We start from the raw sequence: 23,894 nt of genomic DNA, 5'->3' as shown, positions 1-23,894 counted from the left end.
ATAGTAGGAGAGTGTGTTTTACCTGTGTACATCATATGTCCTTAGCACTTTGAACATGAAAGTAGGTATCAGGCTTGTCATTAGTATGAGAGCAGAACAGAGTAAACCAGTCTATGGGAGGGACATGTAGATGCCGAATCCCCAGTGACAAAAATAAAATCTCCTTGAAAGGTGTGTGATGGGTATGCAGGCAACACAAAGATGGGACCACAAAGCCAAAGGAACCCTTTCCCCTGCAGCAGGCAGGGTGCTGAGCTGGAGATGGTGTGGGCACAGCAGAGCCCAGCACTCAAGCACAGCCCCAGGGCGGCTGGACTAGGGATGGCTTGGTACGTTTGAGACGAGTTAAATTAATTTGTGAAATGAAATCTGACATGTGATGCCAGACTTTTTAATTATCCCCAAATTACCTCAATAACAAAGTAAGTCAGAGGCTGCCATATCCTTCAGAGTTAAATTCCTTGCGATCTTGTGCACAATGTCTTGTGGGCTAATGGCTCCCTGGTGTATAGCATGTTACCCAATGTGCTCTGGTGCTCTGTAAATTATATCATATCTGAGCAAAGGGTCTAATCCCTGGACAGACACAAAGCTCCCACTTACGTCAGTGGGCATCGGTTCATGGCAGCACTGCCTATGGGAAAAGGCAAATTTCAGGACTGCCCAAGTGATTGCAGCAAGCCCCTGTGCTATTTTGCTGGTCTCATCTGCATGGGATGTGTCAGTACTGCGGGGTCACTTCTGGCTCAGGAAGATAACAGTAGCTATCTGGATGGAACCAGATCACATATCCAGGCTGAGTCCTGGTAGTGCCTGCACCAATGCCTTGGGAGCTCATGGGGACCAGTACATATTGTGCAAGTATTTTTAGCCTAAAGATTTTTGTTTCATTATAGGATTTGTTAGTCTTTGCTGCTTCCCCACTTTTGAACACTAGCAGGTCCTAGACTGCATGGCAGCTTGATTTAAGTCATATATGTATCAAAAGCTAGTAGCCCTGAGATCATTCATGCACAAAAGCCTTTGGTCTTGCAGGGTTGCTTCATTGCTAAAAGGAGAGGTCAGGCTTTCACTAAACTGCCTTTACTGGGATCACATTGCTGGCCAAGCCCTGTGCCAGCTGCTGCGGGTTGCTGGGATGCACCAGGCTTGCTTTACTGTGAAGTGAAGGCACTGCTAGATCTCATCCAGGCTGACGTCAGACAACAAGCTTCTAAATTTTAATTACTCCATAAACATTGCGCTGGTGTCAGTGCCTCTGCCAGCCCTCACATATGAGTCCAACCGGGCTGCTTCCCTGACCCTGAGAGCTGAGGAGCCCAGAGATTGGTTTGTATTGCTAAAGCCAGAGGAGAGAAATGCAGTGGCTCACTGCAGGGCACAACCTGAGCCCTTGCTTAAGGGAACCTGCTCAGCACCATGGAGACCGAGGGACATGTATAGACACAGCCCCAGGTCACACTGGTGATGCAAACTGGCAAGTGAGTTAACAGAATGGGGAAGAGAAGCACAGAGATGAGGTTTTTATAGGAGAAGCGATATCTTGTTGTCTGTCTATTTCTTAACCTGAATTTCTCTTTTTGTCTCCCATACTAGACAGCGGGGGCAACTGGGATTGCAGCTATTTTGCAAGTCCCGCTATTTCACCAGGAGTATTTCATATATACCAGGATCTGCCTTTGTACTGTAACCCAGCACAAGAAAATGCCTCATCTTTCATTGCATCGCTCTAATTCTAAATTAATGGCACTGCCCAGCAGGATGCACACAGCAGCAATGGCACGTTCTTAAATGTCAATGTTAAGACCTATTTATTCTCTGTTTTGTTTTTTTTTTCTTTTATTATGTGAAGCAAGACTGGCACTGTACCTTGCAGCAGGCTGGCACACCCAGCCAGGGTCACCAACAGGGGGCACCAGTTGTGCCACTGCGCACCAACCTTGCTCTCCCTGCTCCTCCATTCCCATCTCCTTCTTCCAGCCCAGGGAGAGAAGCAGTAGATTACTACAGCAGTGGGGGGAAGAAAAAAGCAAAAGTGAGGTTCAGACGGAGGCTTATCTCCCTGTGGAAACCCAAGTGTTCCCGACCAGCAGGAGCTGCCTCCTTCCAGTCTTAATGGCAGAAGGGAATACAAACAAACCAGGTTCTCCTAGTGCTGGAAAGCCCCAGGAACAGAGCTCTCAGGGGACACAGTGCATACGCTGTGCTGATGCAGTTCTATGCCTGCTGGAAATGTCTTGCTTTCAAACAGATGGCATTTGATGTACCCAAAGCCCCTGGGACGCAGCTGCTGATGGATCTGGCCCCACCGTTGCATGCATGGGCTGCAGGTTACAGGAGAGCTCCTTAGGAATGGGAGAGGGAGGAAAAAGATTGCCACCAAAAATTAACTACTGCAGTAAATGACAACTAGAACCTTTCACAGCAAAACCTTTGGTTTCGAGCAGGTTTTTCTTTCCTGCTAAGGGAGTTGTGGATGCAATGGTTTGGACACACCCAGAGCACAAGCATTGGGTGTCTGTGCTGGATGCTTCGAGGATCTTTCTTCCCCATGCCCCCTTCTGCCCACCCTGCCCCTCCTCCAGAGGTTGAGCTGCAGCCCACCCAAGAAAGCTAACAGTCCCATCCCCATCTTGTTTTGCAGATTATATGAAGGAATCTGTGTGCAGCTCCAGCACTTGTTCTCTGAACAGCAGTGAAAACCCATACGCCACCATTAAAGATCCCCCCATCTTAACATGCAAACACTCTGAGAGCAGCTACGTGGAAATGAAATCGCCTGGTCACAGGGACTCCCCATATTCAGAAATGCCAACTTCATCAACAGCCAACAAAAACATCTATGAAGTTGGTAAGTGGGAAGTGCTGCCTCTCATATTTTAACAGTTGGGGTTTACCTTATTGCTGCTGGGTACTGCAACTACTTTCCCTTGCTTTCCCAGAGCCCACCATCAGCGTGGTCCAAGATGCCCGTGCCCGGAGTGCCAGTTACCTCCAAAGTCCATATGACCTGCCTAGGAACAGTCACATTCCTAGTCACTATGACCTTCTCCCTGTAAGGCACAGCCCAACGCACGGGTCATCTTGGGACAAGCAGTCTTAAAGGGATGGACTTCACTGTGCTGCAAACACAAACTCTGAGGAAGCAAAGAGAAGACAATCCTTTTCTGCACTGCAGGATGCTGACATGACTTTAGGCTGCAAGGACCTAGCATAACTAAACATCAGCTTGGGCCAGCTGCTGCTGCATGATGTTATTTAAAAAGACTTTTTTTATATGGATCACAAGAACTAATGAGAACCTTCTCCAGATGTTGCTGGAGTGCATCACCCCTGGAAGGTGTCCACTTGCTCCAGGCAAAAGCTCTCTGCCATGTGTATTCTAACCCTGGCTTTGCTGTAAAATAAAACACAACACACTGAGTAGGAGGACCTAGAGACATACATACATTTATACCAACTGCATCAGAAAACCTTGTACCGTTAGGAACGCTGGAATACAGTTTATATCTCTGTCATGGAAATGGACATTTTTCTGAACGAAAGTGGGAAAGCTGCTTGTTTCACTGTCTGGAAACTTCATTTACTGCCATCACCATGGGCATCCTGTGCAGATCATGCTTGGTAATCAGTGTATCTTTGTATTCAGTACCAGGGTACTGGAGTACAGGAATATCAATGCATTTTTAAAATGTAGCACCTTGGCCAATGTCCAGTGATCTCTGTCAACAATTTAAGTTTAAGCAATGAGTCTCATACCCAGCTTGCTGCACTTTGAACAAGCTAGAAATATTTTGGTACAGCTATGCTTTAATTTTCCTTGTACACCTTCTTTTTCATTAGATAAATGCACAGCTTTTTTGGGTGGTGCAAACAGACACACCTTCACCTGCATCCTGGGACGCTGTGGGTTTGCACAGACCAACCCTGGTTCAGTCTCCTAACAGTAGGATGCATTGGCTTCATCATTGGCAAACCACGTCACCATGATGCACCTGGCAGCATGCCCTTCATGACACCCTTTAATTTGATGTGCATTACCATGTAGTGCATCTTTATCTGTTAATGATTTTACCTGACATGCCATTACATTGAGCTGAAAATGGGTTTCTTTTTTCAGCAGCTGTTTGTGAAACAATTATCAAGGGGTTGACCTATGGTAAAGCTTTGGACTAAGCCACCATGATTTTTTTTTTGTAATCTTTATTGACCTAGGAAGTAGAATACTTGCTGTTAAGCAGTTCCTTGTAGATTTTGAGCATGAAGTAGTATTGATTCTAAGTATGTAATTTTACTAGGCAAACGCGGAAGTAGCAAGTTGCCTTTTAAAGATTAAAAAAATTCTGTTGCACATTCACCAGTCTGATGGAAGCAGAAGAGAACCAAGCCAACACCAAGCTGTTTGCTCTACACCTGACCACCAGTGGAGGCTGCTGACCTAGGGGACTGGTATGAGGACCTGCTGCCATGGAGACAGCAGCTCAGAGCAGCTCCATGTGACAGCAGACATTGGAGCACCTCGGGTAGGGCAGCACCATACCCCACAGCACCCCTGCAGCAGCCAAGATAGCAGGGCCAGCTCTGAACCCCTACGTGCAATCCAAGAGATCCAGACAGCAGAGCTGAGCCCAGAGATCCCCCCAGGCTTGCAGAGGAGCAGATTTTCATGTTTCAGGATAACTCCAAAGTATTTACATGAATGCTGCATGTGTGCATGGGGACAATGACTGATCAGCAATAGTAGTTTTATTTTCCAGGAAAGCCTTATATGAGATGTAATTAGGCACTTATTTTGTAGGGCCAAGAGGGGTATATTTTGCATACACGAATGGAAAGACTTACCTCAAAAATACCAAGAGAAATGCAGTTTGATGAGAAATCCTCTGGTTAGAGGCCTACCTTGCCTTCTAGCACAAGCAGTCTCAGCTGCCCGCCTGACCAGGGTCTGTGTGTGTTGCTGTCAACATTGAGATGAGAGAGCAGAGATGAGGCTCAGATTTTTGTTTTGTTTTTTTTCAAAGCTGGATTTTCAATCCAAATGCAACAATGTGTATAGAGCTTAACAGGAAAAAAAAAAGGAAAAAAACAACAAAGGAAGTACCTTCTTGTATATTATTAGCATTAGCTTAGAAAATAGGCACCAAAAAGGCAATACTTTTTTAAGGCAAGACAGATTTGTAATATATTTGTTCACTGTGCAAAGGTATTCTACCTTGTACAAAATAAATCAAATTTCTCTCAGTGTGTCTTTCTCAAACTTACTCATTGGCAGACCAAAACTCCCAGCCCACGCTCAGGTTGAGTGCTCCATTCGACAGTGCTGGTTACAGAGGAACTCACCATGTCTTCATGGAAAATCTCACAGGCACTTTGCAAGCCAGAAGCTGTTTTTCTGTTGCAGGACTTCTCAAAAAACATAATGACATAATTCAGACTGAAATTTTGAGCTCACTTTCAGTGAAGCCCAGCTTTAAAACAAATAGTAGCTGGCATGGTATGCATCTTTTGTACAACTCTTTCCGTAGCTCCTGTCTGCAGCAGCTGAACCTTAGCAGGTCTGAGCAAGACCTCAGTGAGGCAGAAACAAGGTGATGACAGCTCCATGTCTCTCTGCTGCTTACGCAATGGCTCTCAGCCATGTCCCAATGGCACACAGTGACGCCAGCAGATTGCAGTGCTTTTGGTGGGCACAGGAGGACACGGGACAGCAGTGACCCCAGGACCAGGCAAACCACAGCCATCTCAGCATCCGACTGTTCCCAAGGAGCCAATCAATAAATCACAAGCATGAATTTGCAGCAGAAACACCTTTGGAATTGATGATGCCAGGGCAATGCAGCAGATAGCTACATACTGAAGCTTTTTCAATATTTGTGCTTCATATTTCTAAAGATGCTGTTAACTAAAGCCCAGCATGTAATCCTCTTATTTGACAAGCCACACTCAATAAGCTATTTAAGTCTGGAAACTCATCAGGTTTGAACTGATGGAATAAGTAATTCCAGCTTAATAAAAATGTCTTTACATCAGAACAATGCCACGTACTTTCTGCTCCAGTGTCAGAACTTCAACTGCCATCACACGGGAACCACGGATACCCACCAAACAGCTTCGGAGTTGTTAAGGTCAGGGCTTTCAGACATGTAAATGAGAGCAAAAGCTCTTGGTGAGAAAATCCAATTTTGCAGCACTATGCAGGAGATCCCACAAACTCAACTCAGACAGCTCATTTCAGGGCTCAAAAGCTGTATCTATTATGATCAGTCACCTCCTATTAGCAGAGAAGAGACGCTTCAGCACAGAAGGAACACCAATTACAGCAGAGATGATTAACCAGCAGCTGAGTGGGAATAATATCATTAGGTCAGCATCCAGACCAATGCCTTGCGCTGCCTCTCCAGAAGTCCCCTGTTTCTCCTGAGCCCAGCCATGGCTCAGAGCTCAGGACCAGCCACAGCCCTACAGCCATTAGGAAAAGGTATTACCAAAGCATAAGACAGCAGGCAAAGGCTTCAATGGCTAAGAAGTTACAGCCCTGTACACATACCATGTGATTTTGCTGTCGAAGGCAGCATAGCTTGCAAAGGCATTACGAACTATTGCATGAAAATTCTGGATTCCCTATTGCAGCAGTTCATAATTACAAAATCAGTTTTTGCAAGGCATTTCTGTCTAAGGCCTGTTTTGTGATTACTGCTTGTAAAGTCCTGATGAAAATAAGAGTTCTTACATTGCCTAAGAGCACACCCAGCCATTGCACAGATGCCCAGGACCACAACGCAATGCTGCTTCTCACACAGTGGAGGAAGAAATGCGTGCCCACACTGACTGCACAGGGCAAAGCTGGGGCTTGCATTCCAGCAGGCTCTGCTGCATTCAGATTTACTGCAGAAGGAAGCTTCTTGCATAAAGCCATAAGAAATCCAAGCTTGACGTGACAGCTGAGTCAGGCTGCTGGCTAAGTGAATCAGAAAAGGAACCAAAGCAGAACTCACCCTACATTTCCAGTTGGCAGATTTATGGCTTGGCTGCCACAGTAATGAATGTAATTGTAAAATACACTGCTGCCTGGCCACAGTGCTCTTCACAGAATAGAAAAGTGAGGATGGTCCCCATTTTATACCTTCTCCTGACTCTGGCAATACCAAGACCCTAAGGGCTGGTTCAGACGGAAGGATTCAGTGCTGCCACGTGCTCTTGGCATGACTTCCAAAAATCACAATGCTCAGTAGGCTGGCTCCTACAGCACCACTCGTTCAGAGAAGGCAACAAGATGGGATCAAACAGCTGAAGTAATTCGCTGTAGAAGGCAGCAGTCTGTCATTCCACAGGATTTTCTTACTGGTGGTAATGTGGAAAAATGAGGTTTGTAAAAGCTATTCAGGAATTTGACAAGAAAGTGTCTAATTTTTACACCATAAAAGCTTCTAAAGCAGACAAATTGCCATGAACTGCATCAGCCCCTAAAAGCTGCAGACCTGGTCCCAATACATGGCCCTTTCAGTTCCTCTTCTGGAAGTACTTCCACTTTGGTGTCTCCTCCCAGTTCCAAGAAATTTACTAGCAAGTAAAAACATTAGAGTCAAATCCTGCTTCTCCCAAAAAGTGCACCCAACACCACACCGAGTTGTCCCCTGTAATTCTTTATTAGAATCATGGATGAATATATTTTAAATCAATCTAAAAAAATAATGAATCAAGTTACAGTACATGCATAAAATACAAAGTAATTTACAAACAGATCAAAATAGCATCTTCAGAACTAATATTAGGAGGAGAAATGGATTTAAAAAAAAAAGTGACCGACTACAGCAATGCCTTCCGTGTGCCTTACACATCATGAGCACCGCAAGACAGAAAGGTTGGGTAAGAAATGCAGCTGGTAGTGCCTACCCAAATCCAGATGTTCTAAGTGGGTCATCTCAGAGTTTGAGAAATGTCCCCTACAGACAATTACTTCCTCTAATTGTACAGATAACCGCTGGCATTTATACAAACAGTTCCTTTAAATCCAGTCGAAATTCAGTGCTGGAAGCCCCCGCATCTCAGCATTAATGGCATGGCTGGGAATAGCACGTACTGTAGGATATGCAGTGGTTTCAGAGTGCAGCGACAGAAGGCACAGTTCATGTATCCCTGAACTAACTAATTGAACAGATGAGTTGTGCTGAGTGACAATCACTGAATGAATGCATCCAATAACTACTCCAGATGTTTTTTGTTACAGAACATGAACCAAACCACTGGAATCATTTAAAAATACTGGATGAAATAGAACTGAAGACTAAGACCAGGATGTAGCAGTTACTGACTGATCAACTTGAGCATCTGAATATCTTAGTATGTATGACATTTACTGATACGTGATAGGCAATATGTGACAACATCCTTCAAGTCTGTGCATCACAAAAGAAAAAAGGCATCCTCAAGCCCTGACAGCACTGGCACTGTGGAGGCCGAGCCTCAGGCAGCACAAAAACACACTGCATGTTCCAGTGACCCTCAGTGACACACACTGCTTCTCCCTCCTTTGCGAAGGCAGCTCACGTGAGTCCCACCAGCACCCACAGCAGCCCTGCCTGCAATGCAGCCCCCTGCAGCAGGTGCCAAACCACAAAAGCTCATTTACTGGTAGCAAGAACCCTGCTGCTTGTTTGTGAGAAATTCTCATCTCCCACCTCCCCCAGAATATTCTATAGCAAGATCTCCTCTTGACAATCTGAAGATGTAGCCAAAGACATTTAACTTTACATTAAAATTGCACTTCAGAGCAACAGGCATTCCATCAAGCTTTAGATGCAGTATACAACACCTTAAGACAAAGACAGATTATCCTGCCCAGAGATATTCTCCTAGTTAACCCAACAATAATTGTTTTGCAAGGAGCAGAAATACATCTTCAAGTGCTCACTAAATGTGTCTGTGTTGTTCTGACTAGCGGGCATCACGCTGCAAAGAGATCAGTTCAGCTCCAAACAATTTACTGAACCAAAACTGACAAGTCAGCGTTGGGAAAATACTGCAGCCACATAGAAGCAATAGATTATAAACACAGAAATCAAAATGTTTAAGACATGGAGAAATTCAGAAGGAATAAGCAGTAACTGAACACAAGAAAGTAACCACAAGAATTACAAATATATTTAAATCTTGGACCTGGGGAATATACACAGCCTTTTAGGAAAGAATGAACAATTCTTATATATTCTGACAGCACTGCATCTTTGGTTTGTTTTCAGTGGTTGGAGGGACATGAATGGGCACCACGTTGTTGCTTGGAGACATATCATTCTCACGTCTGTCGGACATTTGCTTCTGGGAAACAATACGATAGATCTCTGGAAGATGAGAAAGAGCCCATCGTTACGTGCATGCAGAGCAACATCAGCAAGCAAACATCTGGGGAAGCCAAGAATTGCAGAAAGCAAAGATTTCCCATGCTTCTAACAATAAGCACAGCAGCTTTCACAAGAAGTTCAATGAGATCTTCTGTATTTATAAATTAAAATATAAACCATCTTCGCAAAACACATTTCTTTCACAACTGCTTTACCAAAAGCAATTAAAAAAAAATAGTTCCTGACTCTCAGTAAAGATGCAGAATCTACCATGTATACCATCAATTCCTTCTGATTCTTCTCGTGGCTCTCAGAACAGTGTGTTAGTGCAGATCAGCTTCAGGACTTCAGAGAAGACTGACTACAGACAAAGAAATCCCAGCAGAAATCAGAGAGCACAGGTTAAACTGCTCTGCCTTTCCTACACTGCCAGGTGCACACCTGCACTGAAAACTCTGCCAGGTTCCTGGCATTTGTCTGTGGCCAACAGTACCTGTGTACACACACTGAGAGCAGGTACGAAGCCACTCCCTTCAGCATGCATAGAGAAGTGTGATGTGTAGCATTTCACCCAGGAAGGAAATAAAGGACACCAAAAATAGAACACAGGGAACTCACTTGCAAATTCAAGTTTTAAACCACTGAAGTTAAAAAAAAAAAAAAAGAATATCCACTAAGCCTTATTAACAAAACAAGTTAGTGTTCCAGCTTCAGCAAAAAGCCTACCCTGAAATGACAACATCACATCTGCTTTACAAACAGAACAGTGTGCTGGCACCAAGCACACAGCGCTGCCCGCACCATTTGCATGCTGCAGCATGGCCTGCTGGGGCACTCCGGATAAGCTCAGGTCACACAAGAAGAGGGTGTCTGCAGAGCAGAGCAGAACATTGCTCACAGATAACTTGGGTGAAACACAGCAAAGGTTCAAATTCTTTTGTAGGTCTAAAGTCCCTGGAAAATGACGGTCCAAGCACCTCGTCTGACCCCAGACCAAGACACATCTTTCCCACCACAGATTTGTCATTACTGAGTAGCCTTTGTTCAGAATTTAATGAGCTGCTGTTTAGTGCACATCCTGACATCATTTCAGTACTGGAAACTGAGTAACCCTGTGTAGAGTAGTCCTGTTTGCTGCCAAGGGCTGGTCAGATAGCTATGTGCCTGCTTTTATGAGAACTGATGGCATTGAGAAGCTAAAAAGGGTTCCTGATAAACAAGGCCTGCAAACCTTGCCCTCGATGCAACAAGCTTGTGTTGATTTAAGCTGCCAACACAAACAAAGGCTGAGTGCTCCCCAGGAAGAGTAAGAGCAGGGCTGCACACATCCATGTAACTGCTGACCAAGTGGTAATTTCTCCAAGAGACTGTGCTGTATCTATTGTAAGTAGAAGGAACTTTACCCTTTGCAAGCCGCACTGTGAAACAATCTGTTTGTTGGGCCTCTAAAGTGAGGGCTCATACTCAGATAGGGATAGACTGTTCAGAAAGCTGGACCTTACGTATGCACTCAGTTAGAATCAGGTCACTGATGCAATCAAACAAACTGCAGACACAAAGCAGGATTTTCTGATTTCACCAGTTGTGAAGTTCCCTATTCTTCCCATAACATATGAACAATTTCACAAGTTTGAGGAAAACGTACAACAGACCTTTAAAGCCACCTGCAGGCTCACATGGGAATCTGTAAATAAAGACCAGCTCTGCCCCGTGGCAGGCCAGACAGCAATGCTCAGCACAGGGCACATGTGCAGAGGTGGAGGGAGCACAGCTGGAAGAGATCTGCACTGCATTCTTCAAACAAGTTCTCTGCTCCATATTTCTGCTCATACACTTAGAAGCAGTAATTCTCTATTTTCCATGGAACTTCCTGAATAAGTCCATACTATTCTCTAACATGAGCTGTCACACAATTCCTCCACCCCTACCCCATAAGCAATGTCCTCTGCATAACACCCTCATCTCAAAGCACTCCAAGATCTTCAGGGTTGTTTAACAGTCTTAAAAATAACAGTGCTGATTTTTTTTTTTGCTGATAAGGGTCTCTCTCTTCTGGCTGTGGGAAGTGCATTTCCAACTGATCCTCGCTCCCTGGCCTGCTAGAACATTTAGCAGCATGAGTCGACTTGCAGCAGCTCCACTGCTGCTCACTGCCACTTCTTCCTCCTCTGCTGTACAAACCTTTGTGCAGACACAGGATACTGCTCCAGATCAAAGCCTAAGTGGTTAAAAACTACTTTGCCCTACACTACAGCTGCACTCCTTCACCACACATGGTTGTGTTGGTGTGATGAAGGAGGTGGGAACAGCTTAAACCTGCTCTTCCTGCAGCAAAATGCCCAAAGGCAAAGCCTACACTGAAACTGGTCTGTGCTGAGGAATGCCCAGCTAATGAAGATGTGTACTTCTTAATGAAGACACTACACTTTATGCTCTGCTCAGTAACTGAATGAGACCTTATTAAGAGCACATTCAGCAGAATGCTTCTCTGCGTAATTGGTAGCCATGTGAGACGGGCCTTGTGCTATAAGAGCTGGGAAAAAAAACAACTGCTGTCTATTTGCCCAGTCCTTGTCTGCTCAACCACGGCTAGTGTTTCATTCACTTTCAGGTGTACAGATCTAACAAAAAGAGGAAATCCCTCTTCTTATGTTCTTATGAAATGTTCTTAATGTCTGTACTCTGTGATGTTGTTTCCTTGGAGATGGGATTCCTTAGAGATGAAACCGCAGAAGAATGCGGAACAGGAACAGCACTGAATGAGGCAGGGAGCGGAGGCTGACTCCAGTTTACTTTAAGGATGCTTTATCCTGCTGTGAATGCTCACAGGGGATAGGATTAAAACACCAGTCTCTCATATTTGCCAAATAATACAAAGCAGCTTTGTGTGCACAGGAATTAGCCCTTGAAGTCTAGACATCTTACAACAGAGGAGCTTGGATAGGGATCATTATTCTAAGCCACAGAAGGAAAAGGTCCCCAAAACTTATCTGGTATAGACAACAGGAGAGGAAGCCTACTAGATTTAAAATTTAATTCCTCCTTCCCACTGCCTTTCTCTGGGAAATCTATAATATGGCACGACAAAAGGAAAGCTTTCTCCCTCTGCTACCACCTGTAACAACAGCAGACCACACACTCACTTAACACTGTGCTAACTATAATGGATACATGTTTTCTACACCCAAAGCCATCTGTTCAAGGTGGCTTCATCTGAGAATCTAGGTGTGAATAAGCTTAACATCAACCTGGTATGAGTTCAACTGAAAGTACTCTTCGGAGTTCCGATCACCGTCCCAACCAGATCACCTTCAGTAGGGCTGAGAAAAGAGTTTTGCTGCATATCTCAGTCAAGACATCCCTGTCCAGGAAAAGTCTAAGCAGCTGAGAGCCACTGAGAACAGCCCAAGATGTCTTTGCAGGACTCTTCCCAGCATGGAAAATACTAGCTTAGCTGGTGCAGCAGCATGCCCTGCCCCTTCTGTCAGCCTCCTCCACGCAGCCTGTGGTAAAGCCTGTTGGCTTAATCAACTTTCTTCTTCAAATGACAGCAAGTATTCCTTCCTCTAGTATTATGTTTGGAGGCAACCTAGCCACATACATACAGACTATCCATGATTCTGCAGGGTCTCTCTGAAAACCACATTCCTCAGATGACTGCTCACCTCTTCCTTTTAAAGCAAATCATTAACACAAATAGCCAGCTGTGAAGTATTATCAAGAAGTTTATTGGCAGAACATTCATCCTTTGCATGCCAGTTACAGCAGAGATGGAGGCAACCTGCTGCTAATGCATTATTTACTTTATCTCCCTGAAACAGGAGTCTATGTCTGGAGAAAGCCATGTGCCCACTAATCAGCAGAAGTGTTTCTTCCAGCACAGCTGAAATAGCCCTTCCTCAACAAGAATTCTGTCCGCATGCCCAAGAGTTCTTTACCCCAAACACTGTCACAACAACACAGGGAGCTCTGACATTTGTGAAAAAGCAACAGCCCCAATCTGTCATAGCCCACTGAGGGTTAATCTTAATTGCTTGTTCTCCCATTACAGACTGCTCTCCTTCACAGAGAAATAAAACCAGAAAAATCAAACCTCCACTAATTAGAATCCAAAATAACTTCTGGAATAAAAAGTGCTGTTGAAAGCATGCAAGGAGAGAGAGAAAGAAACAGCCTAGTGTGCGCCCAACAGGTAAACTGCTTCCCCATGGCAACAGCAGTATATTGTATCTGAGTGTCACACAGACCGGCAGAAATAAGGCAGCAGCCCAGGGCATGCAGCACACCAGGCATCACTGCTATGGCACAGAGTGGTCCAAGAAGGGGCTGAGGGCAGCTAGATCTCTGTGTCCACCCCCACTCCAAGGGTATTTGTAACACATTTTGAACAACTCAGGAAAATGCTCCAGAATTTATATTTATTACAATAAGTTTCCTAGCTACCTCCTCCACTGCATGCTCCAATATGGTTAACATGTCCTTTATGATGTGTTTGTGAAAGAAAGTATCCATTACTTGCCAAAAAGAAAAAAAAAAAAAAAATCTAATCTAACTAGTTGCCAATGTCACAGAAGTAAGAAGTTACACCTATCAGAAAAAGGAGTTAAACAAAAAGGAAGTACCTCATCCACTGAGCATGAAAACTGCAGCAGTCACTGCTATCACGTGCTACAAAGGCCAGAAGTCCAGCCAGGACTATTAAATGCACTGACAGCAACCAACCTCTGTTCAGGAGTCACCGTGTCTCAGACTACCAGTACTGCTTAATTCTTTTGGCACTTTTCTCTTGGCAACTGTTAGGCTCTCCATTACTGATGGAAACAAGCTAGATTGCCTTCTCCTCTGGCAACAGCCATTTGTCTGGAGATGGGCATGAGACAATTCTCTCTCACAGGCACTCCCTGCTCCACAAACGGGAAAGTGAAGCACATAAACCAGGCTGACTGGAAACCCAGGGTAGAGCAAAGTGAGTAAGACTCATTCCAGAGTTCCATGCTGGTCTATCAACTATGACACTTCAAAAGCAGTGTCTGAATATTACAGCTGTGAGGAATGATTAAGTCTCTAGATTTTACACACTTTATAGGCAAATAAATGCCTATTCGCTGCATATTAGAGCAGCATTCTGCCCTTCCTCCTCCAAATACAAAGTATTAGATGACTCACCTGTCAGAATAGTCTGGAAAGCTGCTTCCACATTTGTAGAGTCTAAAGCAGATGTCTCGATAAATGACAAACCATTCTTCTCTGCATGAACAGAAATACCATAATTAGAGGCGTATAACATTTATCTCCCATCCAGAAGAACTTTTGTACCAGACAACGTATGTGGTGTTGCTGATGAGATAGATGCATTAGTGCTAAGAAAATACATTAGAAGTTGTAGGATTTTCCCCTTTATGATCTGAAGGCAAGGCTAGCTAACAGCAGCAACGTAATTTACAGCTATCATCAGGCACAGGGATCAGGCCAGTGCTGTGTTACCTGGAGGTACACTGAACATCACTGAAAGTGAGAATTTGTTGCACTCTCAAGAAATGTGCAAGAAAACTTCCTGGACGCTTTTTTAACCTTGTCAGGTTTTTCTACCTCCCAATAGGTCACGGCAGCTTACCTAACAGGGCAAGCCTTATCAGGGAACAGCAGTCCTTTACCTGCAGGCAGGTATCCTCACTCTGCACAAGCAGCTACCGCAAGCCTTAAAGAACAAAACCCAGCTTCCCTCCACAATTAAAGAAATCTGTCCTAAAACAAGGTAAGATATACACAAACAGAATAATTTCTAGAATTACTTTTCACATATCTTAATTATGTATTAAGAGCCAGAAAGGTGGCTTAATGTACATCTGTTCAGATACCAGCATCTGTTCGGGGCTCCAAATCAGCTGAAATAGATCAGATATTACACAGACACAAAGCTGCCACCACGCACAAAACTTAAACCCACCACGCACAAAACTTAAACCCACCAGCACGGCTTCTACAAGAAGAGCAATGCATAGGCATGGAACTAAATCTGGCTTAAAACTGTCTTCAGGTGCCTCTGGCAGATTCTTTAGAGTCTATCAGCATGCAGGTTCTATAGAACTTCATTTTTAACTGAATGAAAAAAGGCATACAGCAGTACGTGGCACTAAGTCTTTTCCCTCCTACCTGTACACTCATGTACTTCACATCAGGAAGGCAAAGTCTGGACAGTTTGCATTAGGAAATTATTTTGAATTCACCAACCTGCAAAAGCTCTGGCCTCATCTGTAGGGACTGCTCTCAGGTGGCGTAAGTCACTCTTGTTTCCCACAAGCATGATAACAATATTGCTGTCTGCATGGTCTCTCAGCTCTTTCAACCATCTCTCTACATTCTCATAAGTAAGGTGCTTAGCGATGTCATACACCAGCAATGCTCCTACAGCACCTCGATAGTACCTGTGGGTGAAGAGATGCATTAGAGAACCAGCAAAAAACACGATTGAAAGTGACAAGCTACTGAGTAATAGCTGTTCCCCACTACTGCAAAGACAGTTATATTAAAAATTACAATAATACACAACATGATGCATGGGACTTGAAGCAGCTGAAATACAGCATCCAAACCAGGGTTAATCCATGTGACCACAACAGCAGCCAGGGGCTGGTGGGTCCCCCTGCACCTCAAAAATGAAGCACTGTAGTCTGTAGGGAGCGTCTGTCACCTTCAGCCTCTGACCCACTCCTGAAAGGCTCCCCACCCACCATTGTGGGTGCAGTATGGGCACAGCCCGGAGCAGCAGGAAGACTTCACAATGACTCACTGGATCATTAAAAAAAAAAAAAAACAACTTGATCTGTTCTCTTTATGAAATGCCCTAATTGGTTTACTCTCAAACCAGGAGAAGCACAGTTACATATTCAAAAAGAAAGAGGTTGTGCTTTCCCACCCCACAATTACCTCCAGCTTTACTCAAATCTATCTTTTGCTGAGCTGCTGTTTCAATTAAACAAGCACACAAAGTGAGCAGTGCCTCCCTACTGATACAGGAGGCGTTCTGGTCTTAAGTTACCAATGATAAAACCTCCATCATTACAGCTATTATTTCATCAATGGTTTGCATTTAAGTGAGTCTCTCACAGCTCAGAAACGCCTCCAGTTACATATCATGAGAGCACTGAGAAGTAAATCTGTTCATACTGTGTCAAGCTTCAGTACAGAATAACATTCGAGCTTCCTTCCCCCATATTATATATGGATATTTTAAGAGAAAATCCATCCCATTTGCAGTTTGAGGAATCAGAAGGGCCTCAAGTTCACCCTGCTCAGCAAAAGCTTCTCTCCAGCCATATAAGCTGCCACTTACGCTGATGTTATAGCTCGGTATCGCTCCTGCCCTGCTGTGTCCCATATCTGAGCCTTTATTGTCTTCCCATCAACTTGAATGCTTCTTGTTGCAAATTCTACTCCAATGGTGCTTTTGCTTTCCAAGTTAAACTCATTGCGAGTGAATCGAGACAGGAGGTTACTCTTGCCTACTCCAGAGTCTCCAATAAGGACAACTAGAAGACAGAAATGACATTGGAATCACATTCCAGATATAGATTATCTACTGTCAATCACCTGCAATGAATATATTTGTTTTCCAGAATAAAACCAGAGGAAAAGAATAGCAAAACCACCCCTCATGTCAGGGGTCTGCTGTCCAAGTCTTAAGATTTCCAGAGGACCAGAGCTGTCAGAGTTGGTGCATTTCAAACAGACTTCAGACTTGGTTTTTAGCAGTTACATTTCAGTCTCCTTTGCTTTACAATGAATCACGTTCCTCCTCCAGGAAGAACATACATGGCAAAGCACAAAAGTCAGAGACGGTTTAGATTCCACATCCTTGCAACAACGCTAGAACTAAAACAAATGAAAAACCACACAAGTGTTTTGCTGAAGCATAATTCCAGCACACAGGGCAGGCAGCAGGCTGCCTTTACTCTACACCCCTCGCACCCTTGCAGAAAGGAGGTTCCCCACTAGCACAGAAAAAAACAAATCAGAACGTACAGAAGTCACAAGACCACCATCACCCTAATAGACAGCTTGAAAGGCTGCCTGTGCACAGCGCACACCTCAGCAGTCGCTCATTGCTGTGAGGCTCTGAGCCCAATGCTGCTCCAGAATGCTGCTCTGGGGTATGGCTGTGGCTCAGGATTACAGGAACTATCTGCTGCCCTTCCCAGCCCGCCCCACTGCCGCACCAGAGCAGAGGGAACTGGCTGCAAAGGTGCAGGAAGTTCAGTTGCTGGGTGTAACGCAAGGCCACCTGAGTCATGTCACACAGCAGCCCCTTGGGATGCTGCTCTGCCCTGATCATAAGAACAGATAACAGATGGAAAAGGAGGAGGAAGAGGAGGAATAAGATCCTTGGGAAGAAAGGCACTTCAAAGCCCATACAAGCAGAAGAGTCATGGGTGACAAAGAAAACAGCGTGGCTCTACTTGTTTTGAGAAAAAAAAAAAAAGGCGTTTGCACAGTAATAAACACCATTTCAGCTTTAAGATGTTGCAACACAGCGTTAATTACACTGTGTGGTACAACAGAGGAATGAGCCCACTGAGCTCTGGAGCGAGACAGTCTGGCAGCATAAGAACTCCCACCGTTCGCTGCCTCACACAGCAGAGTTCTGGACACTGTTCCTTATTTACATAATGCACAGTTCTGACAAATGGGGTTTTCCCTGACTGTAAGAGCTGAGAAGCAGCTACTAAATTCTCTCCATAGAGTGAGAATTGCAGCAAACACCAGCTTCGGGCAGTCTTACAGAGAACACTTCATCCACACGTTGCAGCCCCCTCTGGCAGCTGACTCAGTGAGCAGCCTGCCAAGCTTCTGAGGCTGCAGAAAGCACAGAGCAGCTTCAACACTTCACTGAGGAGGACCCACAGTGCATGCAAGTGGCATGCACGTACACTGAATGCAAACAGGATCTGTTTTCCCACATGACAGGTCAGCAGGGTTCAGTGTCAGCTGCCCTGACACAGCTGAGCAGCTTTCCTGGCACAGAGGATGCCAAAGGGTAACAAAGTTAGTGCAGAGGTCAGGACACCTAATTACATCATCACCACCAGGCAAATTGCCACAGGTTTCTTTCTCCATTGGCAAATGAGATCTTCAATACTCTTTCAGCAGGTTTAGGTCACAGTCTTGGATGACAACATATTTGTATGCACTGGGACAACTGGGCTGAAAACTTCTCCAGGTGAGGAAAGCAGTCGACACACATCACTCTGTGTTCCAGAAGCTGTATTTCATCCCTGTTACCTCCTGCCCTCAATGTTTCTCTTGTTCAGTGCACATTTCCAAGGACAGTTCAGGAGTTCCCCCTGCCAGGTTTTTTTCCTCACCTTGTCTAAGTACCACACTGCTTACGTCTGAGTGCTCTCCAGTCCCAGATTAACATGTCTCAATTAAAAGGGAAAATATTTCACTTTCCTCCTTGAAGCCAGCTATTTCCTCTAGTTAATTGGGCCACTGCAGCTTGCATTGAGCACGGCCACAGGAACAGCTTGCAGTGTCAGCAGGTAGCTAAGGTTCCTCACACTTTCTACATTTCTACCAGTCTGAGCTATCATTCTTTAATGCAACGATGAACTGAAACAGTGTTAACCATCACTCAGATTATCACATTAATTTTTATTTTGCTTTCCTTATCAAACCACCTCAGCATTCCCATATATAATATTCTCAGCGGAGAAATGCAGCAGGAATGACCCTAAATGCCTGAGCCCAACTCTAACTATCACAGGCAAACAGTTTGAGAAGCAAATGATGATATCTAATTCCACATCAAAGCTAATCGTTCCTGCACACACTCTTTTAGCGGGCTTCTCTTCCAGAAATTCACTCTTAATGGTTAGAAATTGCCTTCTAATTTTCAGAAGAAATTAGTGGTCAGCTGGTAGCAGTGTTTGTGTGCCAGCACTGCCCATTAGCTTATTAGTTTCTTCTCCCAGTATTTATGCTGTTTCACGTATTTACAGAAAGCAGCTGCATCTTCTCAGCTTCATTCTACCACCTAAATTCTACCGACCCACTTATCAAATATATCCTTATAAACAGGTGGTGCATCTCCCCGAACATCTTCCCTACAAGTTCTTCATTTCTCTTCCAAGCAGTGAGAAGAACTACATGCATCATTCCAGGTGAGACCTCAGTGGTGATGTGCACAGGGATTTTAATCTTGCCACCTCTACTAGAAATGCCCTGTGCTGGAATGGTCTGTTCCTGACCACACCACCATGGTGGCTCTGTCTGCCTGCAATCAGACCGAGCTGCCTGAACTTTCTGTCTGTCTTCAGCTTTTACTTCAGTGAATTCCTGCAAGCCCCCAAGCCTTGCATTCCAAATCCTGCTTCATTCAGAGAGCTGTCATCTTCATCACCACACAGGAAGTCAGAGAGTAGTATTGGAAGATCTGCTGCACCACTCACCTTCACACAGTCAGCAAATTCCTTAACTCCCTCAGCACTGGAAGGACTAAAGTTTATGGGAAACATTTAAGCCAGTTCAGCCTTGCAGAACTCCATCATAACCTTCTTTGCACCAGTATTGGCACAGCCTGGGAATAACCCAAGAGGCTACAGAAGGGAATCCCCACCCCAGCTGACTACTGCCTGGCAGCTCCCTGATGCTGTTTTAGTGATGTGGCAGCTCACTGTGTGCAACCATGAGCTTTTTGAAATGATGCATTTACTACCTTCAGCACTTAGCACTGCAACTGTTTAAGACAAAGTATTTGGTGGACAAAAAGAATGAGGCAGTCCATGCAAATGTATGAATTTCATTCTCTAATTCCAGTTTTATTTCTGTAGAAGACCAAAATAAGAATTCAATTTCCTTGCTTGAAAAGCCATTTTAGAGACGTATTAATCTTTCACCAACATTCCGACTCTCACTCAATTTTTATTTCTGTTAAACCTCTAATTGAAGTATTTTCTAAGAATTTCAACTAGCTCATAAAGTACACTATTGACAACCTAATCAGGTTGAAAATAGAAAGTCCAGCACTGCTAGCTTCTTCTGGATGCAGAAGGGTTATTTTCACAAGTGGCATATTACACCATTTAAAACATGTCAGGGATTACAATGTCTGAAAACACTTCTGTCTGCAGTGAGCTCTGCTACCAAGAGGCAGATAAACAAAGAGCCTGAACGCATGTTATGACACCCACAAGACCCTGCTGAACACCTCTTCCAACCCGCTTAAATTGGGGTTTAAAGGGAATGAGAATTAGATGACCTGATTCTACATCTTCTAGCCAACTGGTGACAAACCTAATGTGATCGTATCTTACCTCAGTCTCCCCCTCACCTGTATTCATCCATTTCCTGTCTCACAGAGAAGCGTCATAGGCTTCAAAGGCACCTTAGGGTAGGGGTCATCTATTACCCACACATATTACACACCACCCAGAACACAAGCACAGCATAACAGCAAAGCAAGAAGGTCTGTTCAGCCCAAAAGTGCCTCCACATCTAAGAGAGTGAAGGCACAGGGTGCACTACCATTGGAAAAATCACTATCTGCCATGCAACTGCGCTTCTCTACAGACAAAAACACACAAGAAAGAAAATGCATTGTCAGAAGTCTAAAACAACAGCTCTGTACAGATTCAGTTTCCTTCAGCAAAGGAAAAGGCTGGAGTAATAAACATGACGCAAACTAGGAAGCAGAGAGCTGAAACAGGAGTTTTTCCACCAATCAGCTGAATGCCACTGCAAGCCAGGTCTGCATTCGGAAACAAGAAGGCTGACCTCAAATCCAAAGTTCCAGATGGTCAGAGTACAAACCTAATCCTCCTGAGCTTTGTCTGTGAAAAACACAGAAGACATATTCCAGAAGCGAGGGTTGTTTTGGTATCTACTCATGGAGAATCTAAACATGTAGAATGAACTGTAAATACATTAATCAAAAAGAGTTAAAAGTTGCAGCACTTCAGTAAGGATATTACTCAATAATTTAAGCCTCATGTCAACACTATTTTTTCTTCCCGTTAAAACTGAAGCAAGAATTCTGTGGAGTGGGCTTCACAGACCTGGGTTTTCTAAAGCATGGTGCTAGGAGACACAGGCACGGCTCTCAATGAAACCAACTGGTTTAGCATGGAAGGACAAACAGATGTGCATAGCTGGACACAAAGAAGTTACCAAAAACTGACTTGATTTAAGCCAGGCCTATTAGGTTTGAGCACAAACTCAAGTGCTGCTGCAGTGGAGCCAGGCAAGGGGCAGCGTGACAGCTACTGGGATTAAACTGCAGCAGCACAGGTAGGCTCTCATTAACACCACCAGCAGCCAGATTTTGCCATGGAGCTGCTGTCAGTGGCTGATAGCACAAGAACAGAGGCCTCACACGAACACACTAGCAGCAGTTTAACTCAAGAACAGTAAGAGACAGCTAGAGTAGAGAATATGCCTGGATTCTTTCATAGCTCATCAAAACCTGAAGTTAGTCCCAGCAACAACATCCCTTCAAGTCTATGAACCTCGAAGAACTGCCTGCCTGGATTGAGCATCCTGATAGACCAGTCTGACAGCAAGAAGAGATGTCTGAGAAGCAGGGAGTAACAGAACAAACAGGCCAACCTTTGTGTAGCAAGTCCCCCATCTTCAAACAGCAGCGCCCCCAGACACAACACTGCAAGCAGCACACCCAGGTACACAATACATTTTCTTCCTCCAGGAGTTTTTGCAGTCTTTCAAATCCACACATGCTTTTTGTCTACGAACCACTCCAAAGTTCACATACAGACTGGGAGACTTTAAATCCTTTTGTTTTAGGCCTCTGCTCAATAAAAGCAGCAGTAAAAATATTCAGAGACATTACGACAAACAATAGATATTCTTTCCCTATTTGCCAACGTTGCTCATTGCTTTTAGTTTTGATAAAGTTAAGCATCACTTCAGTTTGGGTCACTCTACTGATTATTTTGATGTCCTGCATCTTTTTAGTTCTACAATATTCCTTTCAAAACTGGTACAGCTGTGCTGCCCACACGTTCCTGCAGTCCCCAGGGGACTCATGTCTCATGCTCACACACTGATGGAACGATCCCCACGTTCTCATTTCCTCTTCCAAGGACTTTTACTATTTGCCTTTTGGGGCAGTGCCTGGTAACAAGACAGCGATTTCAGACAACCACTCAGTAATTCCATGATCATTCCAGAGCGGTAACTGCTTGGCAACACCACCTCCTTTGGGTCCTCATAACTGTTTCCACAATTTTTGTTACTCTGCATTTCTGGATGCGTTGTTTCAGCTCCAACTATGCGACTCTGCATGGAGTTCCTGTGATCGGCTTTAACTTCAGAGGACTTGAATCACTTATTTCCACAAGACCGTTTTCCTAGCATTCCCTGCAGCAGCTTCCATGTTAGTCTAACAGGAAAAGCCTTAGGAATGGCAATCAATTAACTTAGCTCTAATTTTCCCCCCCCCCCGCTACACAAACAAATCCCGACTGTATAATTTCACAGTTATCAAGAAGCAGGCTGAAGGAAAGGCAACACCTCTCCCAAGAAGCTCTGTGTCGCTGATACTCCCATCACTACCAAAGCATTAATTATAAGTTTATTTACACAGCTCTGCCCGTACAGGTAACAAAATGCTGTCGATAACCCGCACACCTCAGACTCCAAAACAAACTGCTGACGCGATGACGCTGGCGGTCAGCAGGGCCTCTGCTGCCAGCTGGGAAAACAGGTACTACTTAATGCCTCCTGGCTTCACCTTTAACAACACAAGTGACTGACTTACAGGTCAAGGTTTTCTACGTGGAATCTGGACAAAACAGACAATAGAAACTGTAATTCCTCGAAGTTATTACAGGATACAGATCAGAATACTGCTTTCCTTCAAGACACCCAAGTTTCACCAAGCTTGCAGTCTCCCACCATTACAAGATAGCGAGCGACATTCCAAATCCGACACCCCGCTTCCCGATGTAGCCCTGCAATAAGCGACTATTTCCACAGCTCTTCAGAGACCCAATTCCCGAACCTCGCTACAAAAGCAGCGTCGCAACGGCAGCACCGCAGCCTCGCGGCGCTCCCAGACGGCGCCCGGCCGCCGCCCGCAGCTTCAGCAGCGCGGGGCCGTAACGCAGCGGGAGGCAGCCCGCGCCCCGCGTTAAATTAGCTGCATCATCCCCCGACGAGAGACAGCCGGGCAGCTCAGCCCCCGGCTCCGGGCTCCACACACCCGGCGGGGCGCGGCGCCGCCCGCTCGGATCCCGAGGAAGGCCGCGGCCCTCAGCCCGCCCGGGGCCGCCAGCCCAGCGCCGCGCTGCCCGGCCGCCGTGAGGAGGCCGTGAGGGCCGGAGCCGCGAAGGTGACCCGCGGGTGGCACGGAGACGCGGGCGTTACCTTTGAAGAGATAATCGTACTCGTCGTCGCGGTTGCCCATGGTGCGAGGCGCGGCGGAGGCCGAGGACGGGGCCGGGGATGGGAGCGGGTGCCGGACCCCTCCCTACAGCCGCCTCAGCGCTTCCGCACTCTGCCCGCCCACGGCCGGGTCCTTCCGGGGCAGCGCCGCGGAGC

At 45.2% G+C, this 23,894-nt stretch overlaps 2 protein-coding genes and 1 long non-coding RNA gene across 8 annotated transcripts in view; 2 read left to right on the top strand and 1 right to left on the bottom strand.

The window, feature by feature from the left end:
* MEGF11 (multiple EGF like domains 11) overlaps positions 1-6,362 on the top strand; it is a 273,539-nt gene extending 267,177 nt beyond the window's left edge. For 4 of the 6 annotated variants that reach the window (XM_090149151.1, XM_090149152.1, XM_090149153.1 and 1 more), the window contains 2 exons: positions 2,645-2,851; positions 2,943-6,362. In XM_090149151.1, coding sequence (XP_090005277.1) covers positions 2,645-2,851; positions 2,943-3,103 — 368 coding nt within the window. In that variant the 3' untranslated portion in view covers positions 3,104-6,362. The other 2 variants (XR_016470490.1, XM_090149154.1) reach the window with 2 other exon arrangements.
* Positions 6,363-9,119: 2,757 nt separating this feature from the next.
* Positions 9,120-23,880, bottom strand: RAB11A (RAB11A, member RAS oncogene family). Its single transcript, XM_031587850.2, has 5 exons — positions 23,721-23,880; positions 16,672-16,867; positions 15,570-15,763; positions 14,505-14,585; positions 9,120-9,338 (listed from the first exon to the last, which is right to left on the bottom strand). Exons 1-5 carry the CDS (start codon positions 23,758-23,760, stop codon positions 9,199-9,201), a joined length of 651 nt encoding a protein of 216 aa, XP_031443710.1. The 5' UTR covers positions 23,761-23,880; the 3' UTR covers positions 9,120-9,198.
* Positions 18,298-19,921, top strand: LOC149916306 (uncharacterized). The gene is made up of 3 exons (XR_016470497.1): positions 18,298-18,555; positions 19,416-19,498; positions 19,655-19,921. It is a non-coding gene; the product is annotated as an uncharacterized LOC149916306 (long non-coding RNA).
* Positions 23,881-23,894: the final 14 nt, after the last annotated feature.

This window comes from Phasianus colchicus, chromosome 12, assembly GCF_987193195.1.
Source record: "Phasianus colchicus chromosome 12, bPhaCol1.hap1.1, whole genome shotgun sequence".
Lineage (NCBI taxonomy): Eukaryota > Metazoa > Chordata > Aves > Galliformes > Phasianidae > Phasianus > Phasianus colchicus.
This window is presented reverse-complemented; position numbering and strand designations above follow the sequence as displayed.